General features: G+C 41.4%; 1 protein-coding gene across 3 annotated transcripts; it reads right to left on the reverse strand.

Annotated features, from left to right (window-relative positions):
* Positions 1-1192: 1192 nt before the first annotated feature.
* On the reverse strand, positions 1193-16707 carry nrf1 (nuclear respiratory factor 1). 3 transcript variants are annotated; one of them, XM_022196562.2, is made up of 12 exons: positions 16563-16707; positions 14336-14436; positions 13994-14138; positions 13443-13557; positions 13164-13290; positions 11950-12090; positions 8982-9140; positions 8026-8241; positions 7811-7909; positions 7334-7491; positions 5295-5416; positions 1193-2390 (listed from the first exon to the last, which is right to left on the reverse strand). In XM_022196562.2, the coding sequence occupies exons 2-12, from the start codon at positions 14402-14404 to the stop codon at positions 2230-2232; spliced, it is 1512 nt and encodes a 503-aa protein (XP_022052254.1). In that variant the 5' UTR covers positions 14405-14436; positions 16563-16707; the 3' UTR covers positions 1193-2229. The 3 variants fall into 3 exon arrangements, with proteins under 3 accessions (XP_022052254.1, XP_022052252.1, XP_022052253.1); XM_022196560.2 differs by having other exon boundaries at positions 1193-2411; XM_022196561.2 differs by lacking the exon at positions 16563-16707 and adding an exon at positions 16290-16521 and having other exon boundaries at positions 1193-2411.
* Positions 16708-17813: the final 1106 nt, after the last annotated feature.

Raw genomic sequence — 17813 nt, forward strand, 5'->3', positions numbered from 1 at the left:
CAACCTGGCTTTAATCTGGAGGAAGAGCGGGATACACACTGACGCCTGATAGATTAAGGCCTGAACGCTTCTCTCTCTGTTCTGCTCTGCAACAGAAGGGCCCTGCTAGCAAATCCCAGGCTTTAAAGCAGAGGAGGTTCGGGCAGCTTATGATGTAATCAAGGCCCTGTCTGTCACGGCAGGAAAGGTGGGGGTGCTGCAGAGGAAAGTGTGGAGGTTATTGGGTTTTTTGGCAAGTGGCAATGAATAATGTGGCATTTTACAAAAAAAAAGGAATAAAGCTGTGAAGTTGGCATCATCGAATATCAAACATAAAGCTTGTGTGTGGCCTTGCAGAGGCAGAAGAAGGTCAGCCGGTTGCAAGATTTAGTATGGAGTCTTTTCGAAACAGGCAAGTCAGGTCTCAACTCATATGGGATGAGAATAGTTATTGATAAATGAATAACAAAAATATCAGAAGGTGGTAGCTATATTTACTGAATTTCAAGTGCTATACTATTTGGTGTACACATGGTACTTTATAATTAGACATTCTATATGGTCTCGACTGATGCTGTGAAATAGACTTCAGTACTGTAAAATTGGAATTTTCTCAACATATTTTTTTAATTTTGGAAATGTATTGAGTAAATGAAAGTGAAAAGTCAAGAATAAAGATCATTTTTATGACATTTTTAAGGACTACTGAGTCATCGTAGTACTCTCAAGAAGCAGCACAGTTTCAAAGTTGTGTTAATAAAAGTTGTTCATGAACAGATTAAACATATAAAGATGCTGACAGCTACACATCCAACACTCACACTGGTATTTAAAGTTGAGGATGCAGTGTGACAACAAAATATGTTAATGTGTTTGTTTCTACATGATAAATGTAATAATGGTGCTACTTTAAACTGATTTGGACTCCACCAAATCTCAGAAAAAACATCTGGAAATACTCTGCTAAATAATCAACTGTATTCTCTAAATGTGCGTGTGTATGTTCATTAGGTGTTTTTATGTATATGGCTGTGTAAAGAGGTTGATTAAAATTGTGAGACTAAACTATAAAATGTATATAAAGCATACTGCAGCATTAAAAGTTATGTTTGCTTTAAGATGCTAGAAGTTCGTAGACATTTAATGTGAGTATGAAAAATACTTCAGCATTTCTTATATTTTTAGATGTCTGATTAATAACAGAGAGGAACTGTTTTAATGGTGAACAGCAGCCATTTTATTGGACATTATTTTTTCAAATACACAATTCTGGTGACAGTTAAACTGACTGTTACAGTTGCATCAAACTAAGTTGATTCTTGTCAAGCGTGTTTTCGTCGCAAAGGTTGTTTTTTTTTTTTTTTGCATCACAAATACTGCAGTATGACCAATGTCCCGTGATTTCACAGAGTGATGCAGATCACCGAGTCTTCAGCGACATACAAAGGAGTTCATGTTTAGAACAACATACCAAGGGGTGCTCCTCCTATCCATGCACTGGAAAAGAAACAAGATTTGGTCAACAAAAAGACTCCTGGAAGAAGTCAAGCTCAGCAAATCCAGCAGTAAAAAACACCTTGATGTACTGTATATCCTGAGTCTTCGCAAATTTTGGCATGTGCGTGGACTACAGTGGAACAGAACAGGGAAAAGGACACGACAAGACGCGATATTTTTATCATCTAACGTGAGAAAATGTTGGGGAGTGTCTACAGCTCAGAAGCTGTTCTGGAGAGAGAAGGAGATTCAGGTAGACAGAGTGGAATTTTCCAACAGTGACCGAGGAAATGGGGAAACAGAGAGGAGTGATTTCTGACTATGGCACTGAATTTGTTTAATGTATCCTAAAAACAAAACAGTCAAGAACACAGAAGATACCGAAAAATCCAGAACAATGATAGGTAACACACTCTGAGTGGAGCAGTGGTGGCTTTCCTCCTGGGCTTTTTGGTTCGGCTTTTGTTTTAAGTAAAGGTTAATTGTAAAGAAATAAATACTTAATACTCCACAACACAGAGCTTAAAAAACATGAAGCTAAATGGGAAACAAAAATTACATCAACAAAAGCAATATCTTTACATAGTAAACACAATGCATTAATAACTCACTTTTCCTTCCCCTGCAGATGTACATTTAAAAATATATTTGACATTGTACATGGCGACAGTGATGTCTTGGAAAACGGGAGAGATAAACAAATCTCCAAGGTGGCCTTTCAGTGCTTTTCTACTCCTTCCAAGGTCCCAAGTGTCACTGCTCCAGGGTCACAACCTCCACTGCCTGGCCGTCCAGCGTGACAGTGTTCTCTATGCGTGTGGCGACAGGTGCCATGGCAACCTGGACGGGCCGGTTGCCTTGGGCGAGGCTGGTCACGACGGTCTGGTACATGCTGACGGGGATCTGGACCAGACCTGAGGAAATATAAGAGGGACCTGTTGGAGTTGGATGCAAAACACAAGCAGCATTAACTGAACTTCTGTGGGTTTTTTCTGTACATTTCAGATTCCACTGTACTATCAAATACTGCTCTTAATCCGGAGGAAACCGTATTGAGAGTTTATGGTTTACACTGTGTGTAGAAGGCCATCCAGTCCAGGTAGGTGTCTGTGACAGGAGGCAGCCATGTTACACAGAAGGCATTTCCGAACAATGGTCCGATTGAACGTCCTCAGCTAGCTCGCTTCCCCCATTCCCAGCTGTGTGTGTGTGTGTGTAAATGTGTGTGTGTGCGCCTGTAGGGATTATTGCTGCAGTCACGTGGGCCTCTGCCCCACCCTACAAGCTGTCACAGTGTCACAGCCAGGCAAGAAGGTCAGTGCAGGGGATGGCAGTAGCTCATGCCCGCTCCCATTACGCTGAGCTTAGACGCTGGACATTAAACGCAACAAGTACACATTAATACATAACTGGGATGGATTCAAATCTGTTTTACAGCACACACTGTTTAAAGATTTTCAAAAGCGTGAACACAAATCATGCATTTTTCTAACTATAACCCCAGAGCTCCCAAAATAACTCCCTATTGTCAAGTTAGCTTGCGATTGTCTACCCCCTTTTTCGGCTCTTGCTAAGCCCTCTTGCCGGTGATTTGTGACAGTGTTAAGTTGTGCTGATGCAGGTAATTATGTTGGCAGTGATTACAGAGGGGGGCTTAGACCTGGCACAGTACGGACACGGCACAGCTCCTAACTGAAGTGCCTCACTTGACCACTCGAACGTTGCCACTCCGACATTAAGGGTTATCCCTGGTGTAACTGTGCTTATGTACATGTGTGTCTGCGTGCCTTTGTGAGTGAAGGGTCACTACACAAGCCAATCAGCGGCGTGTCTGGGCCAGTGCACTTCAAACGCCGCTCTTCACTGCTGTGTAGCACTACAGTGATTAGCTAAGGTCAATAGTGGGGAGAAGGACTGGCTTTGGCAGCTCCATTAGATGGTTAAGTGAGCTATTGCAGCCAAATGACTCCTTATGGTTTAGGAAGCAAAATGTCAAACAACAAAGGCTGCAGATGTTAGATTTGAATAACTTGAATTTACTTGTGAGTATAAATGTACAAATGTACACGGGCATATTGTATGTACTTTTGTATTTTCACAGTGCTTTACCAAGTACTTCCTGTCAGGTTGTTTTCAGATAAATGTGTGAGTTCCCATCGTCTCGTTTTACCCAGACTACCTAAATTTTCAAAAAATGGTTCAGACAGTAAAAATGTCCATTTAGTCATAAAATTCCTGACAATCAGAACACCTTAATTTTCTATTTTTGTCCCCCGTAACTATAATTGCTGCTGTGGGAAAGATGCTGTGCTTCCCAGGTTTGCCTCCAACAATTAGAACAACTTGTTCAAATATCTGAACATGGGTCCTAAATCTGGAAGGCTTTGACATTTGAAGATATTAATACATGTTTGTATTTTTATGTAGACAAGTAAAATGAATACTTTTGGCTTCATTTCTTTAACTGTACCTGTAATGCTAAGCTAATTAGGTTTAGCGTTTTTATACATGCATCAGTGCTGTGATGATGCTGGTTATGAGGTTGAGATGATAGAGACACACAGCATTGTCTGAGTTTTGAGGGGCCGATATTGTTGTGGAAAGTGAGATTATGTGTGTGACTATATGGTATATAGAGGAGCAAGAGAAGTTGGGGTTGTGTGCTGACAGCTGGTCCAGTGATTAGACTATGAACTGATAATGGAGTGGATCAAAGCTCTTTCGGACGGCCCCTGAGGGACCCCTTCATGCCCCTGGACTAGTGCACTGTGTGTGTGTGTGTGTGTGTGTGTGTGTGTGTGTGTGTGTGTGTGTGTGTGTGTGTGTGTGTGTGTGTGTGTGTTACATGCATGCTACTGATTAGATGACATGGCGAAAAAGAAAAAGATTGACAGTTTGCAAGATGTGTCTGTAGCCAGGTCTACATTGGCTTTGCTATTGTACATGCTACTGACTATGTGCCAGCAGAAAGAAATTAGATGTAAAAACCACAAAGTGTCTTTGTATCTGATGCTTATTTTCACTTTAATATCCGTATTCATCGGACTACTGACATTTACATACTACTTCAAGTCATCAATTTCAGTTTAGTAGCTTCTCCCTCTTTACCAACCCATTGACAAGCAGCATCTTCATGTTCGATCCCGTGGATGGTGCCTAAACATATGCTAGAAATGGTTGTTCATGCTCTCCAATGAGGATGTAAGGCTGTCACTACATACTGGTGCAGTCCCAGCAGACACACTGCACCAGCTGTGCATTTAGGGAGGGTCGACCTTCAATAATGTGTCTTTAAAAGAAGGGTTATATTGCTACAAGATACACACGCAAAAACACACCATCTGTCCCATCAGCACAGAGTAGATTAGAATGTGGGGGGCTCAGAAGGTTCATGGCAGTGCTGCTGGTGGGAAGCTTACACTCAGTGGGGTTAATTACAAATGTCACTGGCTAAGGAACGTACATAATTATTAAAGATGTGGTGGTGAACATTTGTTGGTAGAACTGTTCAGTTATCTGTTGCTTTATCTAGATATTTCACAGTGGAAAAATCTCACTAAATATTTTTATTCCAGCTGTTATAATAATTTGTAATTGTACTTCTCAACTCACAATTTAATCCAAATGAATGTGTAAACTATTCAGTGTTTATCATATAATCAGATTACTGATAGAAAATTAGGGCTGAGCTGATGATCAGTGCTGATGCTTGGTGGCTAACTAATAAAAGTGACTTTACCACAAGTTAATTTGAGGTGTATTTAACATGTTGCCTCAGTGTTGGTGATACTATGATAATATGTGGGATGAACAGGTACCTGTGGCATCTTGAACCCCTGCCAGTGCCCCGACGGCAGCTGCTGTCTCTGCCAGGACAATCTGCCCTCCTCCTTGTAGAGTGGCTTCTGCCAATGTCGCTACAGCATGTGCCGCTGCCTCACTGCAACACACAATATATGCAAAAGCATGTTCAATTTAAAATACACAGACACACAAGAAGGATGGTGATACTAGGGCTTCCAGATACAGTCTTGGTGCAAAGCCTAAAAGCTGCCTCTCACACACACACACACCGTCTGCTTGGTAAAGGCGAGGGTTATTAGAGAGATGTGGGGTGAAGAGGAAGGAGTGTAGGAGCTGTAAGAGGCTTTTCTAGTCTGGACTTATGGAGAATCTGTCACATCTCCCCAAAGGACAGGTGCTATGGGCCCAACAAGGCAGTTTTATTAACCAGATCTATACAGTGGAATTACCACAAGCTTATAACCACACCAGCTTTGTTATGAACTAATGGAACCGTTCACAGATTGGTTGATAATCACATCTGAGATGGAAATACAGATGGACAGAAAGGAGGAGGAGGAGCTGCGAGAGTAGAGACAGTAGGCGGGATAATGAAGCCTTCATGACAGACGTCAAATTTTGACCATTTCTGTAATCAGTCCTGGCAGACAAAGACAAGCTGAGTTAGTCATTTTTTGGTTTAGTGGTTAACATTTTGTGCTATAAACTAAATCTTTATTACACCAATTGACAGTAGATCATCGAAACTAGCAGGGATTTGCCCTTAACCACCGCTAATGAATTTTGATGCATGATAAGGTGTCATTTTTGGTCACGCTGTCAACACAGCGGAAAAGACAGACTCTCCTTCCCCCTCTGGAGCCGGAAAACAGACAAAATGTTCCAGAGCCTGTGGAGCAGTGAGCCCAGAGTAGCTCAGCACAGGTAAACAGCAGGCGGGGAGGAGAGAGGAAGGAGGACTCAGGTGGGTGCAGGTAACAAGCCCCGAAGGGACGTGATCATACACGTGAAATGATCACCTCGACAGTGCTGCCTTGAAAAAATGGCGAGCATCTCACCATCAGGCGGTTGAATTCAGCAAGTTAAATGCCTTAAAGGCTCTAGATAAGAACCTGAAAGATCATGAAATTCAAAAATGTAGATCGTGAGGCTGCTAGCAGAAGCATAGCCTGTTATAACTGCAGCTAAAGACTACAGCAAATGATTTTTCACTTGCTGTAATCAGGTCACCATATGAGACATCATTTAAGATCCTGTTTTAGATCCCATCTGAATACAAGGGTGTGTGTTTTCTCTCCAGAAAAACAATACATTGACAACAACCCCTGAACATGCCGACCTCTGACAGGTAATATACTTACAACAGAGTCTATAATATGACTGAAAACATTTTACAATAGTACTACTCACAATATTTTAATTACAGGTACAATCATGTATTTATCCCCTTCACGAGTATTTTTGGTTTAAATAAACAAAGCTGTTAGCACATACAGTATGTCGCTAACAATCAGTTTAATGGTTTTGCACCTTGATGCTGCTGCTATAAAGACTACAAACTAATTAATTAGATGCTGAACCAGGACGAGAATTCGTTGACTCCTATCTCAAGGGTCCCATTTTCAAGCAGTAGTCAGAGGAGCTTATGCAATAATGGATTCTTCTTGGACTCTGTAGTGTTTGCTAGCTCCTCTGCTGAATCTCTCATGTGAATTTGATCAGTTAAAGCTAAATCCTACAGCATGACTACATGTGTTTCTCTATCAGCACATTTATAAGCTTGAGGAAACAAGCCACAAATGAAAGTATGGGCTTTCTTAGGACTGACATGTTAAAAATCAGGAGATCAGTTCGCTTTAAAATGTCACTAGGATTTTTCAAATGAGAACAAAACACAGTGTTTCTGAATATAAAAACGCTAAAAGTTATGTTCTAATCCCTCAACTCTCTTGATGCCTTCCTCTGGAGTGCCAGAGCTACTTGAAGCATTAAAGCACTGCTAAATATTGTAGCAAAAACCACACGTTACAACACCAAATTCTCTCCAGATCACCTGTTGAGAGCCATCGTGACTGTTGCTCCGGGCTGGATCTCTTGACTGGCAGCAACAGCAGCTTCAGCCAGCGATGCCACAGCCTGCGTGGCCTCTGATGCTTGGGTGGTTTGGATTGTCATCTCCCCGCCCTGGAGGGTGGCCCAGTTTTGCTCCACCTAGACAAAAAACACAAAATAACTGACCACCAGCAATAGGGTAACAAGCATTGTGCAAATATAGCTGTTGTTGGATTGCTGATCTTCTGGTTGTGATTTTGTGGTGCTGAACGGACAGCTCCCATTAAATGTGCTTTGTACTGAGAGGTTAGTGCCAACGTTTTTAACCTCCTCAGGATACTTGGTTGGTCTATGATTTAATGTGTCTCAGAAAATTAAGGAGTAGTTGATCTGGAGTTCATTACTACATCAATAAGAGAATAGCACTCTCTTGCATATTATATTATTGTACATATGAGATATGTAACATGAGTATTACCTCTCCATCAGTCACAGTTGAGTAGTTGACCTGAGCCACTGTTACACCAGGAAGCTCTGAAGCGTCTGCCAGAGTGGCAACTGTGTGTCCTGTGCCAACCTGAGGGAAATATGAATGCACAGTGTATCAAACTCAAATGAGTGTTTAATTTCAAAAAGAAAAAACACAAAAGTGCCATTCAAGAGTGTAATGATCATACAGCAATTTCAACGCACCTGGATAAGCGAGACGGTTCCATCAGGGTTGTTGATGGTCTGTACCACAGTTTGTGATGGCACGAGATGAGCGATGCTCTGTGCAGTGGTCAGGTGGTGCTGGGTGGTGGCTGTCGCGGTTACCTGCTGGTCTTCAAAAGCATATAATAGATCCTCACGGCCGTGCTGCTTGTAGCAGTTCTTCACTATAGTTCGCAACGCCTGCGTCCACGACACCTGAGGAAGTGTAGGCACAAGTTAATGTGGGCAATCATTTTTAAGGCTATGTAAAAGAATAAATGGCAAAGATGAATGATGTAGAATGGGATCAGAGAGATATGTTAAAGGAAGTGTTGGTCTTTTTGGGGGATACACCGTGGTCCTTTCTTTCCCCTCAAATCATATCAGAAAGTCAATACCAAGACACTCTGCTTAAAGTCTCTCTCTGGACATGTATCAAAAATTTTCCATGAAAAACCCCCTTGACTTAGCGTAACTCTATGCAGTTATCGTCTTTAGAATGTGCAGGTTGATATAAGTCCCTGCTTCTTTTTCCTAAAAATGTAAATTCAGAAAGCAAAATAATGGATTTTTGGCTCAAATGCCATAAAATTTTGCGATCAAGCCAATCTAGACCTCATTAATCAGCTCATCATATGCCTATTGGTGTTGCTGCCTGTAGCTTCATTTTAATAGGTGCAGGTATGAGAGCCTCAAACATCTTCTAAACTAAATGACTAAACTAGGCCTTTAAAGACTACTGACACTGTTACTGAATTCTACATTGTACTTTCTTTCGAGATCTACATATTCAGATACCGGAAAATACATCTTAAAGCTGCGTTGCTTTAAAAAAAGGCTCAACAAGAATAAATGTAATTTTCTATGTATTCTTGAGCTAGGTACTTAATCAGTAAACTCCAATTTTATGGAGGATCCTCGTCTTTAAGTATTTCAACGCCAGTGTTTTCACTTACTCTCTGTTTCTGCTCCTCAGTGCGGACATCACTGCGGACGTTGGCCCAAGGGATGTCCTCCGGCCACCACACTGGCTTGCAGCTCTCCTTACCCCAGCCAGGCTTCCCTCTGCCTGTTGAGTACTTCAGCATCTCAGGGATAAACGCTCGCAGCTGGGCCTAAAGTAAACAAAAAATAGATGCATGAGTAAAAGAGATAACATAGAAACCCGTGTTCCTCCCACAGACATAGGAGCACACACGCCCTTGAACAGGCAGCAGGAGACGTGTATTGATCGGCTACCTGCTGCCGAGTGCTGAGGTGGTCAAGGCCTGCAAATAGAACCAGGCGGTCTAAAAGGAGAACCATGTGCTCATGTTTATTAACAGACCAATCTATGGCTGTGGCTCCAGCCTGATGTGTCAGACTGACACCAAGAGAACATCAGGGGTGATCCAGCAGTCAGTCCGTCCCAGCAAAGGCTCCAGTACACTCAGCGAAGGTATTAATAAGGACAAGTGGGTCAATATCGTTAAAAAGAAAATCAATGTCAAACGAAAACATTAGATTAACTTTGATCACCCGTGTAGCGTGCTATTATATGAACTTGTACAGAGACTCCAGTCATTATTTTATTATTGTGGACTGACCGTATCAATGAGCGAACCATTTACAAACGATGACGTAACCAAGCCTCTGTACTGCAGCACTGATGACAATCACAATTTTTAGCTTTTGCTTTAAAACCAGAAATGAATTTTTGCTTAAATGAAGTTATAAAACTACATTTCAAAAGAAACTGCACCATCTTATTAAAATGTATCTGACCCTTTCATGCCATTGTGCTAATAGCCAGTAGATACAGCAACCGGCTTCTTGTTTCCAATAATTTAAGATCACTGACTGAATATTAGCTGCACTGCATTGCCAACTTATGTAGCTAAACCTACTTTAACTAAAGCAATCTGCCTTCCTTCATGAAGATTAAACTGTTCAGTTGTTGTTGAAACTGTATTTGCAAGATGTTGAAATATTTTTATGATGCTGAACTGTGTTTCGGTTTTATGGAAATAAATGGGAGCAAACTAGATTAGCTAGGTGCACCTTGCTTGATTAAACCTGAGTTCAGGTAACCCTCAAACAATACGCCAGATCTGTTTTTTTATTCTTGCATGCTTCCTTTACCTATGCTTATTTCTTTGCCCAACATGCTACGTGAGATGCCTGCCACAGTTTGTGTCGTATCCCAAAGAAGGGAGAGGAAACGGTTGATGCTTCTAATCTAACCTGACTTGCTTGCTATCGATCATCTGTACGCAGTGAGTGGCACGCATAGTCACTCACCATCACATCAACACTTCCAGAATAGGCGTACGCTCACATTCACTGACATGCTGTGGTGGGGTTTAGTGCAAATGTCCTTAGTGTCCTGGTAATATGCAAGCATCACCGGGGGATTATATTGCACAATGAGGCACTGCAGCGTCTGCCTGCCCTGACATCACAGGCTAAATTTGGTTCTGGGAGAAATAAATCCCTTCCTCCTCCCCATTAGACCCCCTTTTCCAACTCACAATCACAAAACATCCGATACACAGTTACTCACTGCACCACACAAAGATTTATGATGAAATGGATCTTATTAGAAAATGGAGGGTCAAAACTTTATCACAACAGCTTTGGAAAAACAGGCAATACATGTGGTGGGAGCCAGAAGTGAGCTCAGCCAGCACTGGGATGAAAACTTGGACTAGACCAGGAAAAGGACAAATAGATTCTTGCATTTCCACCTGTAGATGATGTGAATGTATGTGTGCAAGGCCAGATGGCCTAATTACAGTGGCTAGTGAGCTAAGTGGCATGTTGCCCTCACACCCACCACCCCACCCCCAATCCTAATCCTCCAAGCAGTGGTCCAATCAGAATTTAGAAAAGCCGCCATGTTGCCGGGTCTCTGAACCTAACAAGGCGAGGGGGTAATTATGGGCTCAGGCTAGACCCAGGATCACCTGCTACAGATGCTTCATATAATATCTGATGGCCGAGAGCTTCGGCCTGTATCTCTAAACCTCACTTGGGATTTCTTCAGCTGCGAAGAAAAACCTACTGTAGATGTATTCAAATAAAATGTGAAGTTGCTTCTGATATGGATCAGGAGAACTGAATAGGCCTTTACTTATCTTACTTTCATGCGTGACATTTCAACGGCTCATCAGTCCTTCCCACTGGGCCTCAACAACATCCCGTTTCCAACACATACATGTAAAAAACACTCACTCCCAACACCTTTCCACTTGGTTTAGCCAAGCTGAGTGAGGCAACAGGTTACTCCTGATAATCTCATCCTACTACCTCCAGAAAAACAAGCGCCAGCTAACACCTGTCTCACAAGGATTCATCTGGTGCTGGGATTGGCTGCCGCTGTCCCAGGGCTGTGGAGCATCTCTGCGGGCCGTTGACATGCTGCCTACTCTGACGATGATCCAGAGAATGCATCAGCAGCACTGGGACGGCAGAGTAAACAAGCCGGGTTCCCCTGGGTGAACAGAGGACTCAGCCTGCCGGTGGTGCTAATGCTGCAGCGAAAGACCTACCAAGAGCGGCGTACTCTGAACTTCCTCTTGCGGTGTAGCAAAGAGGGGAGGCTCAGCGTGCTGTTGAATGCAGACACCACCTCTCAGGGTTACGCCTGGTGTCGCAATTGCTTCTAATGTCGATCAGGATGCTAGTGGACATACCAAAGCTGCTACAAATGAACATTTGACCTTGATACATATAGTTAGCTAAGCTCTTGCTCATCCCAGATCTAAGACACAATTTTCATTATTGTGGTTTGTTGGCAGCTGGTGCCCTCTGCTGGGAACATGTTTTGAATTTACCCATTTCTACAAAAGAACACCTGCATAATTCTGGATACACGTTATTGATTACTCTTAAAGTTTGGTTCTCAACAGAGAATCAGTGAAAACCAATAAGGACAAGGCTAACCTGGGTCATCTTATCCACAGAGACAGGGATGCCATCGATGGTGAGGGGGGGCAGCTCTGAGGCCAGCTCTCCACCGGCAGGGGCGTGCTCAGCCAGGGCGTTCTCCAGGTCCTCCAACATCATGCTCTTATACTTCCTTACCTAGCAACGAAGACAAACACATCGATCTTTCAGTTAGAACATTTCATCTAACTAGTTGATAAATTATTGGTTTGTGCAGTTATAATGCCATAAATTACAAAAGTGAAAGATGAATTTCTTTGACTATTTATTTGACAAAAACTGTGAAAACCTGGAATCAAATGTAAGTATGCGTTTACAGGTGTTACCAATACCAGATAATAAGTTGACTCTGCACTTTACAGATATTTTACTACTCACAGCTTTAATGTATCTCCATTCTTGTCTCCTATCTGCTATTAGTAAATACAGTTTACAGCTTTCAGACTCAATTTATTGAGAGAATGAGAAGAACTTTATTGTCATTGCACACTTTCACATACAATGAAATGAAACTAGTTTGAGCTGCCTTGCCAATAGCAACTCAGGCCGCTGCACCTAAAGCGCGCTGCCTGTCTTAGGAAAAGGAAAAAACTTCTTGTTTAGGTGGGGGAGAGGAGCAATTTCACCTTCCCCCTGGCTGCTCTCAACTTTTTTTAGACCTCAGCTGTGGCGACCCTCTCCTTGATGGCATCCACTTTGCGACTCAAATCAACAGTCACACCAAGCAAATTGTCCATCTTATGTTTGAGTTCATCATTCTGGTCACCAGCAGCCTTGATCTAGCCTAATAGAACAAATTGATTTTAATGAAATATAATTTTCAGCTTTGAACTCGTCAAGCTTCCAGCTGAATAACACATCATAAATGGGGACTTCAAGGACCGTCAGAAAGTTCAAAATTCTACGATTCTCGCTGTTTTTACTGTGTGGCTCGGATAAATGGGGCCTTTCAAACTTATCAACAGGTTTCTGAGAATGTTTAAGATGCATGGTTTGGTGTACCTTTAAGGTTCAAACTGCCTATTTATGACTAGAGAAACACTGTTTTGGCTCGCATGATTAAACAGACGGTCAACTGTTTTTTTTTTTGTTTAAATAATGGAGTTTGATACATTTACTTTCATTCATGTAATGATTTAGAGAATCATCTCAAAGCAGGAACCTACTTGGCAGACAAATGCGCTCACTCTGCTGTAACCATAAACACTCACCACATTCTCCAGAGGAGCAGCACCGAAAACCTTGAACACTGGGTTGGGTTTGGAGGGGGAGATGCACAGCACTATGGCCTGTTGGCCCACTCTGGTGGTGTATTCATCCAATGTGGCTCGCAGTTTCCTGCAATGAAATATCATTTTTTATCAATCCAACCACGACCCTGTCTAAGAGCACACAGTGATGCATTCTGGTAATTGGAACTGATGAGGGTGATGTTATGGGATAAATGTGCTATTGTTACACTATATGCGTTATTATTGTTATAAGCTCACCTGAGCAGGCGGGTCTGCTGCCTTTTGCGAATGGAAGGGTTGGATTCAAAGATATGAGGCCTTTTTCTTTTCTTACCAGTTGCCACGGCAGCTGCAGCTGCCATGCCTACTGGCCCTGAGAGACAAAGAGACACAGAGAGAGCATGTCTGACTGTTAGTAAAAGTAGAGGTGAGTAATCAAAGCAGAAAACATTCTGTAAAATGTATTTAAGTTCAGTTTTTCCTCCCTGACTTGAGCTTTTCATTAATATCTTGAATTTGGTAGTTTTCTTTTTCAATTCGCAAAAAAGAATGCAACACAGTAAAGGCACTCCCTCCACAAACAGTCTACTGGCACCACCTGCTGTTCAGTGAAAAGCATTACACCACCATCAGATGGCTCTGGACAAGCAGAATTTGTCAGAGATGCAAACCAGGAGCTATGGCTAAAAGACAAAACACCAAACAGGAGATCTGGTTTGTTCTGAGATGACAAATCAACTTCACTAGCTCAGTGTAAAGGATAACAAATTCTAACACCTGCAGAGAATCACATGAAATCTCCTCTTTACCTGCAGCAGCCAGGTGAGCGGTGACCTCATCAGTGCCAGCTGAGTTGAGGATGTCTGTGTCATCATAAGGATCATCATCTGGCGAGGACGTCGAGTCTTCCTCTGCGCTCATCATGGACGCTTCAGTAAAGGTGGCCACATGTACCTGCACACAGTAAAAGGAAAATAGGTACAAAATTTTGACTAACTTCTCGTGGTACTTGTATGTGAGTTAAAGTTTCTGCTCTGACGTAACAAAATAAGTACATGGTAAATTAATTACAGGAACATGCAAATAATTGGACTTGTGCTATGAATTAAAAAAGTCATTCCTCGTTATATACACAAGTGAACATGCTGGACCTGTTGGCTGACAGCGCTGGCCTCGATGGTGGTCATGTGCTCTGTCTGGTGAACGCCGTGCTCCTCCATTGTCAGCCACCTGGTCTACACAGCTACGGTTACTGAGGAAAGAAAAAGTAGATGTGGCCTAAGATAATGACCAGAATGTACACCTAATCTTAATTACGGCACAGAATTCCTTGATATAAATGCAGATTATTACATACAGACAATGATGTAACATGTGCTAGCAGCCAACCTCAGAATCTACTATTATCCTGCAAGACAATGTATGCAATTTAGATATTTATGTGTACTCAAAAACACCAGGGATTTGGAATCCTTATGACCCTCAAGAAATATAACTTTACCCAGGTGTAAGTTCTAAGACATTAGTGCAGATTAATGCAAAGAAATCTTGTGTATAACAGTGTAAAGATACTGTTTCACTTCCAGTTGCACTACTGCTGTTTGGCCTCTAGAGGGCTTCAGAATGCATGGATGGGGAGTTTTATTTGGAAAAACATCATTGTCTGAAAGCAATGTTTTATTTTGTCTTTTAGCATTATGCCCCCTGTCTTAGTGCACTGATTGCACCACTGGCCCTCTACCTATAGGGGGCGTTTGTTATGTGTGCAATCTATGGTTAAATTATAAGTGATGTATTTGCAACACATTCATCGGTACTTCTTGGCACCTTTCACATAAATATCAAACTTTCAAGCACAAGTGACAATAATTAAAGAAACTTACTAACGAGATCATACTTGGGGACATGCAGTGTGTGCAGACATACTGCACACATATTATAGCGTGATTAGTGGGTGAAAATCCCTAAAATAATACTTAAACTTACACATATTAATTTTATTAACTTACAGCCCCATGACTCAATCAATATACAGTGACTGTGGCATTTTGTGAAACTGAATGGGGAACAGTTTTGAGATCCTAACCTGTCTGACTTGACATTTGACATTACATATATGGTGGAGCAGGTCAGTCCAGTACACATGTATTTTCCTTTGAAACAGACTCACGCAGTCAAGTTGTTGTTATTTAGAAAGCCCATTTAAAGCAACACTGCAGACTAAATTGCTTTCGACGTGAAAAATAAGCTTCTCGAATAAACCTAACAAGCGTAAATATTGAAGTTAAGCCAGTACAGTATTAATTATGATGTGAATTCATCAATGCTATTTCGATACCAATAATTAACAACCTTTAAAAAATGTATGGAATACACATCTACCTGACAATAAAAAATATTAAAGGCTCCAGTGTTATTATTTCAGAATACATTAACATGTTTAAATATGAAGGCACACTTTACAGTTTATTATTTATAAAGATTAAAATAATTTAGAACAAGTTATAAATACCACAGTAATATTTATGTAATCAGAGGGATTCCATGGATCTTATTATGCTCATGTTTATTATTTCACATTATTTCTATTCTATTTTTTATAAACACGGGAGAATTGACAAACAAATAAAAATCTAAAAGAGAGGCGAAATTCTGTCATTTACTGCAGCTAGACATGTTTATTTGTATATATTATCCACAGTAAAACAACAGTAGATGAAGTCTACCGGCTGCTAGGATCAATGACAAGATGCACTTCCCATTGATTCTATGAACACTGTTGTGCACATTTCCATCATCTGCAATATTTATTTCCAGAACCAGCTAAGTAGTAATAACAGCTCGTGTTTATTAGGCTATGTTATTTCTCAGATGTTACAGCGGTGTAATGTTAGCAGATCTACCGGCTGCTTGTCAACGTCTGAGCTAAGCTAGCTATGTCCTACATTCGGCTAATTAGCTGCCGAGCTAACCATTTGGCGGTGTATGGTCGATCAAATAAATGAAAATTGACTCTGCTCGAAGAAAGCAGCTGTTTTCCGTGTGCGGATACTGTGAAGAAATATGATTTCAGTGTGCAGTCAAACGCAAACCGTGGTATCTCACCAGCTAGCATGAAACCCGCGCAATATGAAACAAAACAGAGCGCTACGACAGGCCCAGCGGCCTGCGGCTCATCCCCGGCTATTCTACTCTCTCTCTGCTTGTTGTCGAAACGCGCCTACAACACGATTCCCCCCAAAATAGCCAAACATGGAGAATAATCCCGCTGCAGTCAACATATAAACAATCTGCATCTTTCACCCCAACGCTGCCGGGTTCGATGATGCGGCTGCGCCGGGGCTGAAATAGATGGAGATTGCGCGGTAGGGCACTAACCTCAGAGCGGCTGCGCTACTTCGGGCCTGCGCCGTACAGCAGGGATGGAGCCGAGCTTTAATGGAGGACAGAGGGGAGCCAACAGCAAACACAACCAACAGACCGCACACAACACTGAGCTGCGCTGCTGCTGCCTTCAGGGGCCCCGTCTGAGCTGCGATATCTTAACGTCAAAAGCGTTCTTAGATGAAAATACAAGAAGAAACTGACACAAAAATGCTAATTGGATATTGTTTATCATTGCTTTCATCAAAAGAAAACAACAGAATATATGACAACGACACAGTAATCACTAAAATACTAACTATCAAGCTTGCAGTTGTTACTAAATCCGAATAATATGCATAACTTGCAAAGGAAGTTTATTTGCATAGCTAATATTTTATAAACAAACAAATTAAGCGAATTTTATGCTAAATGTCATATTGTTCTTTCTTTATTGAATTCAGAGTGGGTATTAATCGCTTATAATGTAAGCAACATTTCCTATTGTCAGTGAACGCTACATAAGACCTGACAAACCACGCCCCCTTCGACTTGCAAATGCTCTTGGAGTGCTGTAAAACCGCGGCAGGCTGTGGTTTTAACAGTATTTACAAACTTAAAAACAAAATACAAAGCCAAAAAAGGGGCAAAGGTAATTATGTATTTTAAGAAAAATAATTTTATTACTGCCAAAAATAAACAAGTTAATTGAGACCAAAACATGCTTTCTCAGGTCTTCCACTTAGCAACACCTGTGTCTCATTTATATTTGCCTGCGTATCACGTGAACGCGGTGATTCCTCAAACAAGTCATGCTTTTACCAACTGGTTATTACATACTTGTTGGATTTATTTTTATTAAAGGCATTCTGCATTCATGAGGAAAAGCTGGACTTGTAAAGGTAATTAGTCGTTTTATGCTAGAAACTGCTTTTAGACAACAGAGATGTTGACTATTTAGCAGCATTTTCAAACCACCCTGTGTTTCTTCACGGATACAGCAGATTTTTAGACCAAAGTGTACGTAAACCATATCAGGAAAGGAAGCAAAGTTAAAAGTCAGCATTTACTGCCGAGGTTTCACTGTAATGAATTTAAAGGAAATGCTGTTCTGCCTCTTATAACTTGTTAGATGCCACCAGATTATGGTTACTTTTGCCTAAATTAAGTTAGTGGCAGTAGTAGAAGTATTAATTTTAAATTAACTGAGCCCTGCTGATGATGTAAATCTGATACTCCCAACAGGTTTGAAAGACAAGATTTGGT

This window comes from Acanthochromis polyacanthus, chromosome 1 (assembly GCF_021347895.1).
Source record: "Acanthochromis polyacanthus isolate Apoly-LR-REF ecotype Palm Island chromosome 1, KAUST_Apoly_ChrSc, whole genome shotgun sequence".
NCBI classification, from domain to species: Eukaryota; Metazoa; Chordata; class Actinopteri; family Pomacentridae; genus Acanthochromis; species Acanthochromis polyacanthus.